Source organism: Ahaetulla prasina, chromosome 2 (assembly GCF_028640845.1).
Source record: "Ahaetulla prasina isolate Xishuangbanna chromosome 2, ASM2864084v1, whole genome shotgun sequence".
Taxonomy (NCBI): Eukaryota; Metazoa; Chordata; class Lepidosauria; order Squamata; family Colubridae; genus Ahaetulla; species Ahaetulla prasina.
The window spans coordinates 10,355,227-10,374,658 of NC_080540.1; the positions used below are offsets into that span (position 1 = coordinate 10,355,227).

General features: G+C 35.9%; 1 protein-coding gene across 1 annotated transcript in view; it reads left to right on the forward strand.

The window, feature by feature from the left end:
* LOC131190355 (zinc finger protein OZF-like) overlaps positions 1-16,878 on the forward strand; it is a 23,397-nt gene extending 6,519 nt beyond the window's left edge. The window contains exon 2 of the mRNA XM_058167676.1: positions 13,664-16,878. Within this exon, the coding sequence (XP_058023659.1) occupies positions 13,664-14,905 (1,242 nt within the window). The 3' untranslated portion in view covers positions 14,906-16,878. The remainder of the gene's footprint in view (positions 1-13,663) is intronic.
* Positions 16,879-19,432: the final 2,554 nt, after the last annotated feature.

The window sequence follows — 19,432 nt, forward strand, 5'->3', positions numbered from 1 at the left end:
TGAGATAACAGGAGATGAGAAGGGCCCGGCTGCGGAGAGGGGCGGCGAGGCACACACATTCCCATATACATGTATAATATATAACACCGGTATGAACATGGTGCACGTTGCACTGGCCCTGCAAGTCTATCATATTAAACCTAATTATGGCGTTATGTTGGGTTCAAAAGTCTGACGGCCCGCGGATAAAAGCTATTTTTCAGCCTATTCGTTCAGCTGGCTATACATCTATATCTCCTGTCTGATGGTACGACAGTAAAGAATTGCTGACCAGGGTTTGCAAAAGGGGCAATATATCTTCCGTGAGTATCTGCCTCTATTAACTTGGCTGGTATATCTTTTCTCAAATATACGACTGCCATGTTTTTTGTCCAAAGCTGAGGCAACAAAATGTTTACCTAACTTTGAGTTTATTAAATACTTTTGATCTGATAATTTAATATGTGTTTCTTGTAAGCAAATCACATCATTTCTAAATTGTTTCAAATAATGAAATACTTTTCTTCTCTTCTGAGCTGAATTCAAACTATTGACATTCCAGGTCAAAATTTTATTTGTCATTACTGGCCTGCTGAAGCTTTTGAGTGATCAGCTGAAGATCGTCCTCCCGTATCTTCGGCCTTGCTCCTCCCACTGCTTCTCTAGCAGAATCCTGAGCTTTACTTTGAGTTTATTGTTCCTTTTCTTTACGCTTGAGGGCTCCCCTTGTCACTCTTTGTTCTTTTTTTTTTATTAAAAAGTTTTATTTTAACATTCATATCCAATAACATATTTAATGTACCGTCATACACAATTAATCGGACCTGCCCGGTCACCACCCCCTTCCTTTAACTCTCTTCCCTTCTCTACCTTCTTCTACTTTCCACAACCATCCTTCTCTTATCATCTTTCCTTCCTTATCCTTTCTTCTCCCTCTTCTATCCCTCTTCCTTCCTCTTCCTCCTCTTCTCTTTCACCTCCTTCTCTCTTCTACTTCCTTCATCATTCTGAAGTGGTAGCCAGGCAGCTCCGATCTTCATTAATTATACATCTTCAATCATCTTTGTACATTGACCATCAATCCATTTCTACTCATTTTTTTCAGACTTCCCAGAATTCATTAAACTAACAATAAAATTAAAATATAATACAAATCATAATCCATAGTCACTCCTTAAAACCTCAACTCCTCTTGAAACAAAGAAAATATTTGTTCAATCCATTATATATCAGACCATTCACTCCTATTTCTCAGAAATTTTCATTGAGTTAGTGTTTGTTCTTGAATAGTTAGTTTTAATATCCAACCTGATCAATCAATATCAAAACAACGTTCCATCTTCCAATATTCACCATGGGTTCTTCTAAAATGTCTTTCTTCCTTAAGCAGTCTCTCAAAAATAGTTCATATTTCCATCTTAATTTCTTAAATTTTTCTATCCAACCTTCAAGGGTAAACAATAGTCCATCTTTTCACATCTTTGACGTTTATATAAATATAAATATAACAACAGAGTTGGAAGGGACCTTGGAGGCCTTCTAGTCCAACCCCCTGCCCAGGCAGGAAACCCTACACCATCTCAGTCAGATGGTTATCCAACATTTTCTTAAAAATTTCCAGTGTTGGAGCATTCACTTCTCAGTTTTCCACTTATTATTTTCTAACACAAAAATTTCTCCTTAGTTCTAAGTTGCTTCTTTCTTGATCAGTTTCACCCATTGCTTCTTGTTCTACCCTCAAGTGCTTTGGAGAACAGCCCGACTCCCTCTTCTTTGTGGCAAAAGATATTGGACTGCTATCATGTCTCCCTAGTCCTTCTTTTTTATTAAACTAGACATAATTCCTGCAATTCTTCATGTTTTAGCCTCAGTCCCTAATCATCTTTGTTGCTCTTCTCTGCACTCTCTGAGTCTCAACATCTTTTACATCGTGGCCCAAAACTGGATGTAATATTCCAAGTGTGGCCTTACCAAGGCATTATGTGGCAAACATTCACGTGATCTTGATTCTATCTGTTTACAGCCCAGAACTGTGTTGGCTTTTTAGCAGCTGATTGGCTCATATCTAAATGGTTATCCACTAGGACCCAAGATCCCTCTTACAGGTACTTATTGAAAGGTATCAGGAATTGCATTGGTTTTTGCCTAAATGTAGAACCTTACTTTTTCACTGTTGAAATTCATTTTGTTGATAGCGCCCAATGTTCAGTCTGTCAAGATCTTTCTGTAACTGAGCCTATCTTCTGGAGTGTTGGCTATTCCTGCCAGCTTGGTGTCATCTGCAAATTTGATGAGTCCATCTATCTCCTCATCCAAGTCATTGATGAAGATGTTGAGTACTGGGCCTAAAATCCTTGACTGCATACTTCCTCCATGTGGATGTAGTTCCATTGAGGACTACACGTTGAGTGGGTTATCACCAGTTACGAATCCATCAGGTGGTGGTGCTGTCTAACCCACATTTTTCTACTTTATCTAGTAGTAGGTTATGGTCCACTTTATCAAATGCTTTACTGAAGTCCAAGTAAATTATATCGACAGCATTCCTCTGGTCTACTAATTTTGTCATTTTGTCAAAGAATGCGATTAGTCTGGCATGATCTGTTTTTGACAAACCCATGTTGGCTTTTGGTTATTACTTTGTTTGCTTCTAGGTGTTCACTGATTCGTTGCTTGATTATCTTTTCCAGAATCTTCCCCGGTATTGAGGTCAGGTTGATAGGTCTGTAGTTTCCTGGATCTGTTTTTTTTTCCTTTTTTGAAGATGGGAACTACATCAGCTCTTTTCCAGTCCTCTGGCAGCTCCCCTGTGCTCCAGGATCTTTGAAAGATATAGTTCAGTGGTTACGAAATCACGTCTGCCAGTTCCTTCAGAACCTTGGGGTGTAATCCATCCAGTCCTGGTGATTTGAACTCATCTAGGGTAGACAGGTGTTCACTTACCATTTTCTTCCCTATTTTAACTTGTGTTTCTAATCTGTTTTTTGTAGTGCTGTTTTTGATAGGTTGGATTGTTTTTTCCTTTTGTGTAAAGACAGATGCAAAATATGAGTTAAGTAGATCTGCTTTCTCCCCGTTGCTTTTCATCTTCTTGCCACTTTCTCCCAGCAATGGGCCAATTGTTTCCTTGACTTTTTTCTTATTTCCTTGACATCAAATAATATTACAAATATCCAATATATCAATTGTAATAATTAAAATCTTCTGGTTCCATCTATCTGAGCAAAGGTCTGAATAAAATCTCATTCATATTTTCCTCTTTAGATTCTCTTAAGCCTTACCCTTATAGCATATTCCATTAATTTATATTGTAATATAACCCTTTCTTCATCTGCCTTATCTACCTTAACTTGAATATCATCTATTTTATTTTCTAAATTCAAATTAATTTGAACTTCATCTATTTTCCTTTGCAAATCTAAATTAATTTGGTTAAGTTCATCCAGTCTTTCTTCTGTCTGAATACTAGATAACAATAATGGGGTAATTGATTCCAATTTTTTTCATCTTTTCTGCTCTTCCACCATATCTTTAAAATCCAGTATTTCTTTCTTCATTTCATTAAATTTTTGATCTATTTCTGAAAGATGAGCCTCCATAAGCTCCTGTAAAAAATTCCTTAGACTGTCTTTAATATCTTCTTTCAATTTCCGTATCTGAAGTGAAGAAATTTCCAATATTTTAGAAGTGGTTAAATCTCTTTGCTTGAAGGCCATTTTAAAACTAAGTAATACCAAGAAGTAGAAAAGGAGAGAGAGAGAAAAAAAAAGAAAAGAAAAAAAATTTTCAATAAGCTTTTCTTCTTAAACACTGTAAGAAAAAGATAATAAAGAGATTTTTTTTAAAAAATTCCATTTTTTAAAAAAAGATCTTGTTATATTCTTCTTAAAGGTTCCACGCCAGCAATTGTAATAAGCATTTCCTTAGCTTTCGCTTAGCTTAGCTTTCACTTTCAATACACAAAACACCATCTTTCATCATCTCCACTCTTGAATACGAATACCTTCTCTGTCAGGGAGTTAAAATTATCTTACAATCAAATGCCAGCACACCTATTTTCAGCTCTGTCCGTGTTAACAATCCTTCAGTAATCCATCAGTCACGGAGATGGACGCTGCGTTTTGTTCTGCCATTAGCAGAAGCGTTCTGGATTCTGGAGCTTTTTTCGAGCTATAGAAGGAGCGTTCCCACGATAGTTATAATAGGAAAAGCAAAAGACAACAATTTATTCCAAACTTATCGTGTCTGCCAGTGGATAATGAAACTCCTTAATTCAAGCAGTTTCAGATGACCTACCAGTTTTAAATTCAGTCTGCTGGGCTGTTAACACTTTCACTTCATGATTTGTGTTTCATCCATAACGGTGCATTCCAAACAGCATAAATCCTCATAAATCTTCATTAATAAGCCCTGTGAAGTGAAGGAAAGGTCCTTAAATATGTGTGTTTTATTGCTGAGGCCAAGGAGTGAATAGTAAAGACTGAATTTGTTAATGAGAAGAATTTAACTGAAGAGTAAATCGATTTTTTGTGTTGGACTGACCGGCAGCAATAGGATTTTACTGGGCGGACAATTTTTTTTATTTTTTTTTCTTCTGAGAGGATTAATAGCTTGTTTATATCACAGATAAAAAAAAAAGGACTTTTTTCTTAAGTTGGAATGAAGCAGTAAATTTCTTATATATTTTTTTTCTTTCTTTCTCCTTTGCTGACGTGGAGAAAAAATGGCGCTGATTATTGTTTAAAAGCTGTGAGGTATCTGTGTTTCTTTGTGGAGTGACTATGAGTCACAAGCTACTGAGAGATAACGAGTGCAAAATAAGCCGCTTCGCTTCAATTAAAAGACTGCCGTCCCTTGATCTTCATTAAGACCCTCTGTAAAATTGGTTTGAAATACTAGTTTGGAAAATTTTTTAAGATTTTTTAAAATGACTCAACAACTTTCAGAAACGCAGCAACTTGCTGCAGCTTTAAATAAAATTGGGGAAAAAATAGCAGGACTATCAGAGCGTATGGATAATATGACATTGGAAATGACATCGGAAATGAAAAAGATGAAACAAGAAATGAATGAAAATTTTGCAAAGCAAAGAGAGGAAATGATAATTATTAAAGATGAAATGGAGCAGATCCATGTACATGAGGTAAAAGTGGATCGGCAAATTGGTGAAATATTTTATAAAAATGAGCAGCAAGATAAGAGAATTTGTCTTTTGGAAGAAGAGATGAGGAAATATAATTTGGTTATCCGAGGGATTTCAGAAGAAAAGGAGGACAAATTGAAACAGCGGGTTTTAAAATGGATTAATGATCTTGATACACAACTTACGTTTACAATAGCAGATCTGGCAAGTGTTTTTAGAATTGGATATAGAAGGCAAAATGGCTCTAACAGGAATGTGCTTGTCAGGTTCGCAAATCTTGGTGACAAGCTGGAAGTTATGGCCAAGGTGAGAGAGATGGGAGATGCTTTGAAGTTTGAAGGGAAGACTATTCAAGTCTTCCCGGATATATCAAGAGAAGAAAGGGCATGGAGATTTTTTTTAAAACCAATTACAAAAGTTTTGAGAGATAATGGAATTAAATATAATTGGAGGCCACCACAACAATTGAATTTTTTTTTTAATTTTTTTTATTTTTTTGGATTGGAAAAATCCAGATTGGAATGTGAATTGGAAGAGTAGAATTATGAGAACTTTATCTATAAGGATTAAAGAGCACAATTATAAAGTTGTTTGGAAATGGTATTTGACTCCAGTAAGATTGTCACAAATGGATAAAAAAATTAGTAAAAAATGTTGGAGATGTGAGATGGAATTGGGGACTTATGAACATATGTGGTATAATTGTGATAAGGTTAAAAAGTTTTGGCAACAATTGGAGAAAATGATATTTGAAATGATGGGGAAAGTAATAACATTGAGAGTGGAAACTATATTATTGTTGGTAATTAAGGAAATAGAATTAACAAAATATGAAAAAGAATTGATTAGAATTATGATTATAATAGGTAGAATTATAATAGCTAGATATTGGAAACTAGATGTGATTTTTAGAATAGAAGAATGGAATTCTGAAATGTGGAAATTAGCTTTAAATGATAAAATGACATGTGATATTAAAATTAGAAGTGGTGTGTATAAAGCAGATATTTTCTGGAAGACTTGGAAACCATTTGTGCACTTTGCGCTTGGACATTGGGCGTTAGTACCTGATGGATTTTGGCAATCATGAGGATATATCCGAAGACCCAAATCTTCCTTTTATGTATAGCACAAGGGTGTAATAATGTATTTTCTTTTTGTTTGTTTGTTGCAAAAAAAGTAATAAAAAAAAATTGAAATTTTTTTATAAAGGAAGGATGCGTACAATTACCCCAGACATAGATGCACTATTATATTTACGGGAGCTTGGACTGATTGAGATGGAGGATTTAATGGAGATAAAAGATCAAATGCTTAAGATGGGTGGAACACACGCAGAAACATCAACCTCAGAAGAAGAAAAAGGGGCTATTGGAGGGCAAGACCCTAAAGGGTTAAAGAGGAAAGAAATATCACCTGTGTTGGTTGAACAGAAGAAAAGTCGTGAGGATACAGTAGGAGAAGAAGCAGATAAGAGTCTTGGAAAATACGAATGCGGAGAGCCATCGCTATCTTTTTCTTGAGTGATGAATTTAAATAGACAGCCCGAAAGAAGTGGCCCGGACATTGGCACGTCCCTCTCCCCATTCTCTTTATAGAGGCGAAACCGATGAGGATGTGGGGAAGAAGATTGTTTGTATTTTATTGTTTGTCTTGTTTTTGTTTTTTGTTTTCTTATGTTTTCTATATGTTAAATGTTGGTTATATGGGAGTTTAATGTTGGGTTTTGGGCACAGAAAGAGGCGATAGGATTGAAAATTTATATTTTAAATGGGAGTAAAAATAATGTCATGGAATGTGAAGGGTACAGGAATCAGATTAAAAGAAGAAGATTGGAATTTAAGATTAAAAGAGATTTACCAGATATTTTATTTTACAAGAAACCCATCAGAAATCTGAAGATTCAAATAGAATGTATATAAAAGGTATGCAAATATATGAAAAGCATTTGGAACTTCAAAAGCCAGAGGAGTTGCAACACTGATATCAGATAGGGTGTATTTTGAAAACATCAGGTAATTTTGGATGAAGATGGAAGATATGTAATAATTGTTGGAAATCTTAATGAGGAAAAAGTGACACTTGTTAATTTATATTTACCGAATGAAAACAAAGAGAATTTCTTGAAAAATAACAAAATTTTGGAGAATGAAAGTGTAGGAAAGTAATTGTGGCTGGGGATTTTAATTTAATCAGAGATAAAATAGATAGTACTAACCCCACCCGCTGTGGAGGAGCAAATAAAATGGGGATTTTAAATATGTGGATGCTTCAGCAGGATGTGGAGAGGTCAAAGGAATTGAAAGAGTATATACTTTTTCTCTAAGATATATAATACATATTCTAGAATTGATTATATTTTTCTTTCTAAAGATTTGTTGAATAATGTGGATAAGGTAGATGTGGAATTTTAAAGATTCTGATCATGCAGAAGTGATTTTAATTTTGAGAAAAAGAAGCTATTGGAGGCAAGACCTAAAGGGTTAAAGAGGAAAGAAATATCACCTGTGTTGGTTGAACAGAAGAAAAGTCGTGAGGATACAGTAGGAGAAGAAGCAGATAAGAGTCTTGGAAAATCTGAAGGAATGGGAGAGAGATCGCTATCTTTTTCTTGAGTGATGAATTTAAATAGACAGCCGAAAGATGTGGCCCGGACATTGGCACGTCCCCTCTCCCCCATTCTCTTTATAGAGGCGAAACCGATGAGGATGTGGGGGAAGAAGATTGTTTGTATTTTATTGTTTGTCTTGTTTTTTGTCTTTTTTTTGTTTTCTTATCGTTTTCTATATGTTAAATGTTGGTTATATGGGAGTTTAATGTTGGGTTTTGGGCACAGAAAGGAAGAGGCGGGATAGGATTGAAAATTTATATTTTAAATGGGAGTCATAAAATAATGTCATGGAATGTGAAGGGTACAGGAATCAGATTAAAGAAGAAGATTGGAATTTAAGATTAAAAGAGATTTACCAGATATTTTATTTTACAAGAAACCCATCAGAAATCTGAAGATTCAAATAGAATGTATATAAAAGGTATGCAAATATATGAAAAGCATTTGGAACTTCAAAAGCCAGAGGAGTTGCAACACTGATATCAGATAGGGTGTATTTTGTAAAACATCAGGTAATTTTGGATGAGGATGGAAGATATGTAATAATTGTTGGAAATCTTAATGAGGAAAAAGTGACACTTGTTAATTTATATTTACCGAATGAAAAACAAAGAGAATTTCTTGAAAAAATAACAAAAATTTTGGAGAATGAAAGTGTAGGGAAAGTAATTGTGGCTGGGGATTTTAATTTAATCAGAGATAAAATAAATAGTACTAACCCCACCCGCTGTGGAGGAGCAAATAAAATGGGGATTTTAAATACGTGGATGCTTCGAAACGGCGTGGAGGATGTGTGGAGAGAGGTCAAAGGAATTGAAAGAGTATATACTTTTTTCTCTAAGATATATAATACATATTCTAGAATTGATTATATTTTTCTTTCTAAAGATTTGTTGAATAATGTGGATAAGGTAGATGTGGGAATTTTTAAAGATTCTGATCATGCAGAAGTTATGGTGATTTTAATTTTGAGAAAAAAAGAAGCTATTGGAGATATGAGGAGAAACTGTATAAAAATGAAAAGGATAAAAAATGGATACTTAAAAAATTGGAGGAAAGTTGGAGATTAAATGATAACGGGGAGGTTAAATTTGAAATTGTTTGGGATGCGATGAAAGCGGTGTTTAGAGGGGAGAGTATTAAATTATCAAGTAGGAAATATAAAAATTATAAAATTAAAATGGAAAGAGATAAAAATCAGATTAAAGAATTGGAAAATCAATTTTTGCTTACTAAAGGAAAAAAAAATTCTTCAGGAGCTTAATATGTTAAGAAATAAAATGATAGAAGAGGATACAGAGTTGGTAAAAAGAAATTTGAGATATTTAAATAGGAATTTTTTTGAATTTAGTAACAGAAATTCTAAGTTATTGGCAAAGATGGCGAAAATAAGAGAAGAGAGAAATTGGAGTTTTGATAGATGACAGAGGTATAAGATGTTATAAAATTAGAGAAATGTGAAGTGGTTAGAAATTTTTTCAGAATCTATATTCAAAGAAACCAGTTAATCGGGGAAAATTGCAAAGCTATTTAGAAAAATATGTGATGAAAATTGATCAAACATATAAGGAATTGATGGAAGAAGATATAACACAAGATGAGATTAATGGAATTATACAAAAATAAAATTAGGAAAGCTCCAGGTGAGGATGGATTACCTGTTGAGTTTTATAAAGAATTTAAAGAATTAATAATACCAAGATTGCAAAATTATTTAATGGAATATTACATGGTGGAGAAGTACCTTCGTCATGGAATAGAACGGTGATATCCTAATTCCTAAACCAGATAAAGATTTAGAAAGGATTGAGTCCTATCGCCCATTTCTTTAATTAATCAGGATGCAAAGATATTTACTGCTATTATAAGTAATAGATTAAATAGATTTATAGATAGATATATAAGTTACAACCAAGTAGGTTTGTGAAGGGTAGATACATGAGTGATATTGTTAGAAGAGTATTAAATATTATAGATGTAGCTGAACATAATGGTGATAAAATTGGTATAGTATCATTGGATATTTTAAAGCTTTTGATTCTGTACAATGGGAAACTATTAAAGTAATTGTGGAGGCTTTAGGCTTTGGTAATAAGTTTATACATGTTATTTCAAAATTGTATCAAAAAAGTAGTGCAAGAGTGAAGGTGAATGGAATATTAACTGAAGAGATAAAATTAGAAGCAGGTACGAGACAAGGATGTCCCTTGTCCCCAACATTATTTTTATTGGCTATGGAAATCTTGACAAAAATGATAGAAAAAGATGAAGAATTAGAAGGATATAAGGGGTATAAGATAAATTTGTATGCGGATGTTACTTTAATTAATTTGAAAAATGTAGAAAGACCTGAAAAAGATATATAAGCATTTGAAAGAATTTGAGGAAATGACAGGTCTGAAAGTAAATTGGTCAAAGTCAGAATTATTGATGGATAGTAATGGTAATGAGTGTGAGAATATGCAAGAGCAATTTGGGATAAGGATTAAAAATACATTGAAATATTTGGGTATAGTGCTTTCACTCAAGGTTAAAGAATTGAAAAAACTTAATTATGATGTGGTGATTAATGAAATTGAGAAGAAGATAGATAAATATAAAATGTTAAAGTTGTCTTGGTTTGGTAGAATTGCAATGCGTAAGATGATAGTGCTGCCCAAGTTTAACTTCTTATTCGAGATGCTACCACTAAATTTGACAGAGAAAGATATTGAAGGATATCAGAAAAATTGGATAAATTTGTAATGGTGGAAAAGACCTAGATTAGTGAAGAAAACGTGGTATCAAAATCAAAAGGAAGGTGGATTAGGAATCCCCAAATTATTTAATTATTACTGTGCGTATGGTATCCGGATAGTGGTAAAAATATTTAAAGGTGAAGATAACTATTGGAGAGACTTAGAGTTAAGGGATATAGAGAAATTTGGATCAAGGTGGTTTTTAGATAAAGCAAACTCAAAATGTGGAATTAGAAGTTATTGGTTAAAGGATTAAGTAAAAATGTGGAATAAATTTGTTAAAATTTTAATTCGGATATAATCTTTTGGGGAGACAATTGGAAAATGGCCGATTAAAAATAATATAAAACGTAATGAAGTGATTAAAGAGGAAAATATAGAAATTATTAGAGATTGGATAAAAGTTATGGAAAATGAAAGGAGGAATAAAGAAATTATTGAAAAATTAGGGTTAAGTTGGTTTGAAAAAATACAGATAGAAAAATGGACAAAAAAATTAAGGGAAAATTATTCGATAAATAGATGTGAAACTGAATTTGAATATTTAGTATCTCGGATTATGAAAGATGAAATTGGGCTAAAGGGACTCGTTAGTAGGGTTTATAAGATTATAAATTCTGATGAAAAATTACAAAGAGTGATGAGGACAAATTGGGAAAAAGATCTTAATATTGAAATACCAGAGTCAGATTGGAATGTGAATTGGAATAGTAGAATTATGAGAACTTTATCTATAAGGATTAAAGAGCATAATTATAAAGTTGTTTGAAATGGTATTTGACTCCAGTAAGATTGTCACAAATGGATAAAAAATTAGTAAAAATGTTGGAGATGTGAGATGGAATTGGGGACTTATGAACATATGTGGTATAAATGTGATAAGGTTAAAAGTTTTGGCAACAATTGGAGAAAATGATATTTGAAATGATGGGAAAGTAATAATATTGAGTGGAAACTATATTATTGTTGGTAATTAAGGAAATAGAATTAACAAAATATGAAAAGAATTGATTAGAATTATGATTATAATAGGTAGAATTATAATAGCTAGATATTGGAAACTAGATGTGATTTTAGAATAGAAGAGTGGAATTCTGAAATGTGGAAATTAGCTTTAAATGATAAAATGACATGTGATATTAAAATTAGAAGTGGTGTGTATAAAGAAGATATTTTCTGGAAGACTTGGAAACCATTGTGGACTATGCGCTTGGAAAATTGGACGCTTCAGTACCTGTACCTCGAGAACGTGGATTTTGGCAATCATGAGGACATATCCAAGACCCAAATCTTCCTTTTATGTATAGCACAAGGGTGTAATAATGTATTTTCTTTTTGTTTGTTGTAAAAAAAGTAATAAAAAATTAAAAAAAAAAAGAAGGAGCGTAACAAACCACCAGAAATCTTTATTTCCTTCTCTTCAGTGAATGACCTTCTTTGCCCAAGGGTAGAGATTTACGAGCTGCTGACAGCAGATTAACGCTGTCTAAACAGCTCTACAGAATCACACAGAACTGGCGGACTAAAATAGCCCGCCATTAACGAAGCGGAGCCACCGGAAGCCCCGTCACTCTTTGTTCTTGTGGTTGTTCCTCAGATGGTAAGATCACTGGGATCACCTCAGCTTCCACACCCATTGAGTCTCTTGAATTCTTTTTTCTATTATTTCTATTTCAAGTTTTAGCACAGTAGAAAGAAAATCTTTGGCCTTAAGCACAGTGTCAATACGATATCTTCTTCCTTGATAATACACTGTCAAACCAACTGGAACCTCCCATCTAAATTGCATCTGGTGTTTCTTAAGTTTTTGTGTAAAAAATGTAAAGTCCTTTCTATCCCTTAACATCTTGGGAGGAATCTCTTTCAAAACCTTCATCTCCTGTTCTCCTATTTTCAAATTTTTCTGAAATGCAACTTGCAAAATCTGATTTCTCACTGTCCTTTTCAAAAAATAAACCACAATGTCTCTAGGAAGTTTCTTCTGCCTAGCAATCCAGGAATTAACTCTAAATTTTGTCAATTTGATAAGCAACCTCTTGTGGATCAAGTTCAATAAGTTCAGCCAGAGCTTCTGATAAAAATGTTTTTAGATCTTCCCCTTTCTCTTCCTGCAGACCCCTAATTCTCAGAGCTCCTTCCATCATTCTATACTGCATCACCACCACTTGATCTTCATTTTTGTCCAATTTGATTTGCATTCTCCCCATTCTATTTTCTAATTGCTGATTTGACTGAGCAATTTCTTGCACCTCCTCTTCCACCCCCTCCAGTCTTTTTGCCAAACCTTGAAAAGCCATCAAAATATCTTCTGTTATTTTTTTATTATTCTCTTTTATTTCTTCTCTTATTTTCTCATTATTGTCCATCATCTCCTTAAACCTCTCTTCAAACACTTTCCCTTGCTCTTTAATCAAATCTTCCAAAACTACTTCAGATCCCCTTCTGCCACCAGTCTTAGGTGGTTTATTAGCCATTTCAATTTTTAAAAGTCACAAAATTTAGGTCTAGAAACTTCTCTTTTCCCCTTTAAGTATAGGAGAGCTCATTCATTACAATCCACAAGTAACGTTTCTTAGCTTCTTAATTACACAGCCTGTTTACAGTTCCTTTTCTTCACTTTCACTTCCTTTCAGATGCTATCTTAAACAAAGAAAAAAAAAGTTTCTCTTTTTAAAAGGTAGAAGTCAGGAAATCAAAAATACTTGCAATCCAGTAGTTGTTCACTCGTGCTTGTTCCGTCTGCTTATAGAAATCTACAAAGAAAAGGCAATTAGCAGAGATGGACACTTTCTTCTTTTCCTGCTTTTGTGGGAGCGCTCTGAAGATAGGAGCTTGGCAGGGTTATTTATGGGACTCAACCCTCCAGGGCTCTGCTTAAAAAAACAAAGCCCCTGGGGAGATCTACCACTCCCCTGCTGCTCTATTCCCTCCCTTACTCCCAGGGAGGAAAATTTAAGCCTGTGAACAGTTGCTTTTCACTGTTTCGCTGGCTTTTACGATGTTCAGTGCGGAGCGCCTTAATTAGGCACTCAGCAGAGGTGGCACCCACTCAGGAAAAAAATGTCCTGATTGTAAAAGTTTCAGTCAGAATTCCAGCCTGGTTAGACACCAGAGGACTCACAGGAGAAAACCTTTAAAAGACCTGACTGTGGGAAAAGTTTCAGTCTGAATTCCAGCCTTATTGGCCACCAGAGGAATCACACAGGAGAGAAAACCATTGAGTGTTCTGATTGTGGGAAATGTTTCTGTGATCATTCCAACTTGGTGATTCACCAAAGGACTCACACAGGAGAGAAACCATTTGAATATACTGATTGTGGGAAAAGTTTCAGTACGAATTCCAGCCTGGTTAGACACCAGAGGGTTCACACAGGAGAGAAACCATTTGAATGTTCTGAGTGTGGAAGACGTTTCAGTCTGAATTCCAGTCTGGTTAAACACCAGAGGACTCATACAGGAGAGAAACCCTTTAAATGTCCTGACTGTGGGAAAAGTTTCAATCTGAATTCCAGCCTTATTGGCCAACAGAGGAATCACACAGGAGAGAAAACCTTTAAATGTTCTGGCTGTGGGAAACGTTTCAGTCAGAATTCCAACCTCATTTGCCACCGGAGGATTCACACCGGAGAAAAACCTTTTGAATGTCCTGATTGTAGAAAAAGTTTCAGTCAGCATTCCAACCTGGTGACGCACCAGAGGACTCACACAGGAGAGAAATCCTTTAAAAGACCTGACTGTGGGAAAAGTTTCAGTCTGAATTCCAGCCTTATTGGCCACCAGAGGAATCACACAGGAGAGAAAACCATTGAGTGTTCTGATTGTGGGAAATGTTTCTGTGATCATTCCAACTTGGTGATTCACCAAAGGACTCACACAGGAGAGAAACCATTTGAATATACTGATTGTGGGAAAAGTTTCAGTACGAATTCCAGCCTGGTTAGACACCAGAGGGTTCACACAGGAGAGAAACCATTTGAATGTTCTGAGTGTGGAAGACGTTTCAGTCTGAATTCCAGTCTGGTTAAACACCAGAGGACTCATACAGGAGAGAAACCCTTTAAATGTCCTGACTGTGGGAAAAGTTTCAATCTGAATTCCAGCCTTATTGGCCAACAGAGGAATCACACAGGAGAGAAAACCTTTAAATGTTCTGGCTGTGGGAAACGTTTCAGTCAGAATTCCAACCTCATTTGCCACCGGAGGATTCACACCGGAGAGAAACCTTTTGAATGTCCTGACTGTGGGAAAGATCTCAGTACTAGGGTTAACCTTATAAATCATGTCCTTATACACACGGGGGAGAAACCGTTCAAGTGCCCTGAGTGTGGACAGTGCTTCAGGCAACAATCCACCCTTATCACACACAGGAAAATCCACATGAGGCCTCAAGTAAGAAGTGTAGAGAAGTGTAATTTGACTACAAAGAATTTGTAATGGGGAAAAGAAAAAATTGGAACATATTACTTTGATAATGGTTATCTGGTCTTCAGCATAAGTAGTTGCTAGATATTTATTTTTGTAGAAATTGGGCAATTATGTAAAAATCTTTTTGGGAGTGTTCTTTGCGTTTTTGTGATGGTAGATGATAGAATTTCCATGTTCCAGGAGTCCCAATCTTTTTCTTCCTGGGTGCCCCAAAGATTTTCAACCTCAGAATTTTCCAGCCAGCATCTCTTGGGGATTGGAGCTGTGAGACTATAGTTAAGAGATCGTAGCTTCTCATATAAGGAGAAAGCAAGAGGAGAAGAACGGGGGTTCAAAGTTTATCTTTTCCTAACAGTTTCAGGAATTCAGTGCACCAAGTGTGTATGTTCAAATTGTGTCAAGAATGAGGCACACAACTGGAAGAAACCATATGAACAGCAAATATGTTGGGGAGGTTGGGACAGTGACAAAAGCAGTGTAAAATTTCAGATGTAAAGGCTGTTCTGCCCTGCAGGTGACTTTCCCATGGTTCAAGAGCCATAAGAAGCAATTAGATTGAAACATGTCAGTTTCTACATTCTCCTCAGATTTTATTCCATTGGTGGTACATGCTTTAAAACGGGTTCTCCGTCATATTATGGTTGACTTGTGATTTTATGGACATTTTCTTTCCTTGGAAACAATACGGAACTGATAATGCCACTGCTGTGATTTTTTAAAACTTCTATATCTAGAAAACAAACACAAGGTTTCCTAGTGGTGCACCATCCATTTATTATCCTGGACCTGGCAAAGGAATGTACCTGACCACCCAGGTACAATAGCATGTTTCCCTCCTTCGGGGCAAAAGTTTCTTACCTGGGCCAGTGCACTGGGTTACCTGGTCCTGGGCCTTCAGTTGTTGACTCTCCCTCCTCCTTTGATTTTGTGGACCAGAGTTGTCAATTTAGTTTGGCTGAGAGCCTGCAACTGGAAGCTAGGTCTCAGATAACTCTAGGTAGTTTAAATCAACCGGCACCCCCCAAGAATTTACTGAGAAAAGCAACCCCTTGAGGCCCTTGAGCTCCACATTGGGTGCCAAGATTGTGAGATACAAAACCCCCAAATGGTATACTCACAATGTGAAGACAGATCTGGTTCACAATTCAAAGTTTTATTTCAAAAAGCGTTTGCGAAGGCGGCCTCCAAGTTTCTTCCCAACGGATTGGGTACAAGGAGAGCAAAGCACAATTTTCAATCCATACATTTTATAACCTCCCCACAATGCACATCATGCCTAAGAAACTACCGCTAAACCCTCCTATTCTACTAAGTCACTCTTTTAAGTCATTCTATATTCTAAAGGGTCATCATGACAATTTCTCCAGAGGAACAGATATTTTATCTTTTTTACCAGTATTTTCGTCCTGGGCGGATGTTCCTATCTAACTGAATTGTGGCCTTGCCTTGGGTGTATCTTCCTGTTTTCCAAGAAACATTTTTAGCAAGTCATCCTGTACTGTTTCACTGATTACAATTTGTGGTTAGTTTGCAACAGGAAGAGTGTCATAGCTTTTTAATACATTAAACACTTTTATAAAAGTGTAACTTATTATTCATTTCCTTCACACTGGTGCTGAAAAAGTAGACTTACAATTGTTTCTCAAAGTTGAGGCTATCATAGTTATTTGGGGCTGGCCCGATAGTTGCGGTGTTCCACAGTCATGGAATCACTATTTGGAACCTTCACAATTGGCTTTCAACAAATAGTGACCACTCAACAGCACTCTTTTTTACATGACCATTGCAGTATCCCCATAGTAACATGATCAAAATTCAGATGCTTGGCAAAACATCCGTATGTCAATCCTGAAGCCCTTTTGGAGCATCTTCAGGGCTGACACAGCAAGACTTGTTGGAGCTCTGGGAATGGGAGGGGGGAGTAGAGATAGCTGGGGACTTGTAGCCAAAATAAAATTCTTTCTCCTGGGAACCACCTGGGACAGTCCTGGGACAGTCCTGGGACAGTCTCACCAGGTGCTGGGGAGGTGTGGACTAAAACCAACTGGAGTTGAGACTGTGACCTGGTTGGACCATTTAATAGATATGTGGACTGGGAGAAAGAACTTTGATTTTCAATTTGGGTGGGGAAAACCTTGGGGCCTTCAGAGTCTGGTTTTCACGAGATGTGCCAATATAATATGCCTAATAAATTTGGACTTTGAGGAACATCTTGGTCTTGGAGTTTTGATTGCATTGGGTCTGTTACTTGGAACCCTGACTCCATATTTATGATGGTTGCCGTGTCCTGGAGTCATGGGATCCTCTTTTGTGACCTTCAGCAAAGTCAATAGGGAAGCCAGATTAGCTTAACAACCATGTGACTAATTTAACAACTGCAATGATTCACTTAACTGTGGCAAGAAAAGTCATAAAATGGGGCAAGACTCACTTAACAGATGTCTCACTTAGCAACAGTGAAAATTTGGGCCCAATTGTGGTTGTAAATTGAGGGCTACCTATATTTACACAAAGCATCAGAGTTGGAAGGGACCTTAGAGGTCTTCTGATCAAGACAGGAGACCCTATTTCATTTCAGACAAGAGACTATCCAGTCTCTTCTTAAAAGCCTCCAACCCGAACCCTGTCCTTTAATCTTGCTGAAGCTTTGGGATTATTTCATCAATTAACATCCTCCCCTTGCTCTAAAGTTAGATCAAAAAGTGAGGGAGAAACCGGAAGCGTTGCGGCGAGACTGGCTGGAAAAATAGCAGACTCCGACAAGCTCCACGAAAATCCAGTCGAATAAACCACTGTCGGAGATCTTCAGACCGGAACCGTTCTGTAGGGATGGTGAAGGAGGAGCGGTGTCTTGGAAGACCAAGAGGAACAGATAAGTTCCTTGAAAGTTTGGAGGCAGCTCTTTGAACCGGCGGCGAGGGTGGTGGCCATTGTAAAATAACCGCTCTGAAGTTGGGGAACTAGACTAAGTTTTCTGTGCAGGAGCGGTGTTTAAATGGAGTGATGGTATGGATGAGTGATTGGCCAACTCACAGGTAAAAAAGAAATTTTTTAATAACTTTAAAAGGTGTCCTGGAGCTGAAATGAACAGCTAATTGGCACTTGAGAACTTCAATGGAGGGAGAAGAACAAAGAGGAAGTTAAAATACCAAAGCCCAAGAAAGAAAATTTTTGACTTTTACAATTAGATTTGGAGAAACTAAAAATAAGAAAAGAAAAAGAAACGCAAGGAAAAGTACTTTTTATGTGGATTTAAAATATTTTTGACAGCTTTGACATTTAGTTGGTCTGAGAATATTGTGGATTTGAGAGAGACATCTGCTGGTGGAAAAAGAGTACTGGAATATTGGTTTGAAGATAGAAGAGAAAATAACAGCTGTGACCTTAACTACTAAAAGATAGCTTGAAAACAGAGAACTTTTAAGGAGTATTTGTCTTTCTACATTGCTTGGTTTCGATTTTCAATGGCCGTGGAAAATAACAAAGCTTTAACTTGGAGTGGATTGGATAAATATTTGAACTGGACATTGTTTGGAAATAAAAAGAGACTATATGGACTTTAAAATTTTAATTACATATTTATTTATTTATTTATTGTTTCAATTTCTATACTGCCCTTCTCCCAAAGGACTCAGGGCGGTTTACAGCCAAAGTAAAGACAGTTAGTACAATTTTTAGGACCAGTTTAAAAGGAAAATTTAGAGTTGGTTGAAGAACTTAAAACCAATAAAACCCCTTATTAAAACCCCATAATTGAAAAGTTTTAACAATTTCTTAAATTGACAGTATGGAGTCTTGGATGTGTGAGGAATTAATTGAGATGTTTAAAACCATGCGTGAATCACTAAAAAGTTAATAAAAAGTCAGAAATTTTGCTTGAATACACAGAACAGGAAAAAGAGCATAAATGAGGAGCAAGAAAATAATACTGAAGGAAAAGGAATTGAATGCAGAAAGCAGTTAGATGATTTCACTGGGATTTACAGTGGCAAAAAAAGAGTGGACGGGGGAATATCCCCCCAAAAAGAATCAATCAAAGGGTAAAGAGGGAAATAGTGGAGATTAGGAGAACGCTTGGGGAGAACTACCCAAGTTAATATATCTAAAAGTGAGAAAAAGAAGTTAGAAGAAAAGATATAACAAATATAAAAAGAAAAAAAGAAAAGGAAGAAGTTAAGAGAATGGGATAAAAGGAGAAAATTATTAAGAAGTGGAATTTTGGAGAGACCAAGAGAAAATGGTTAAAGAGGGGAAGAATAGTGGAAAGGAGGAAGGAAAATGAGGTATACATTAGTAGATTTAAGGGAAGTATTAATATTATTAATTGTGGATGGTCAATTAAGTTTTTTTTAAATTTACATTTATATCCCGCCCTTCTCCGAAGACTCAGGGCGGCTTACATTGTGTAAGGCAATAGTCTCATTCTATTTGTATATTTATATACAAAGTCAACTTATTGCCCCCCCAACAACCTGGGTCCTCATTTTACCTACCTTATAAAGGATGGAAGGCTGAGTCAACCTTGGGCCTGATGGG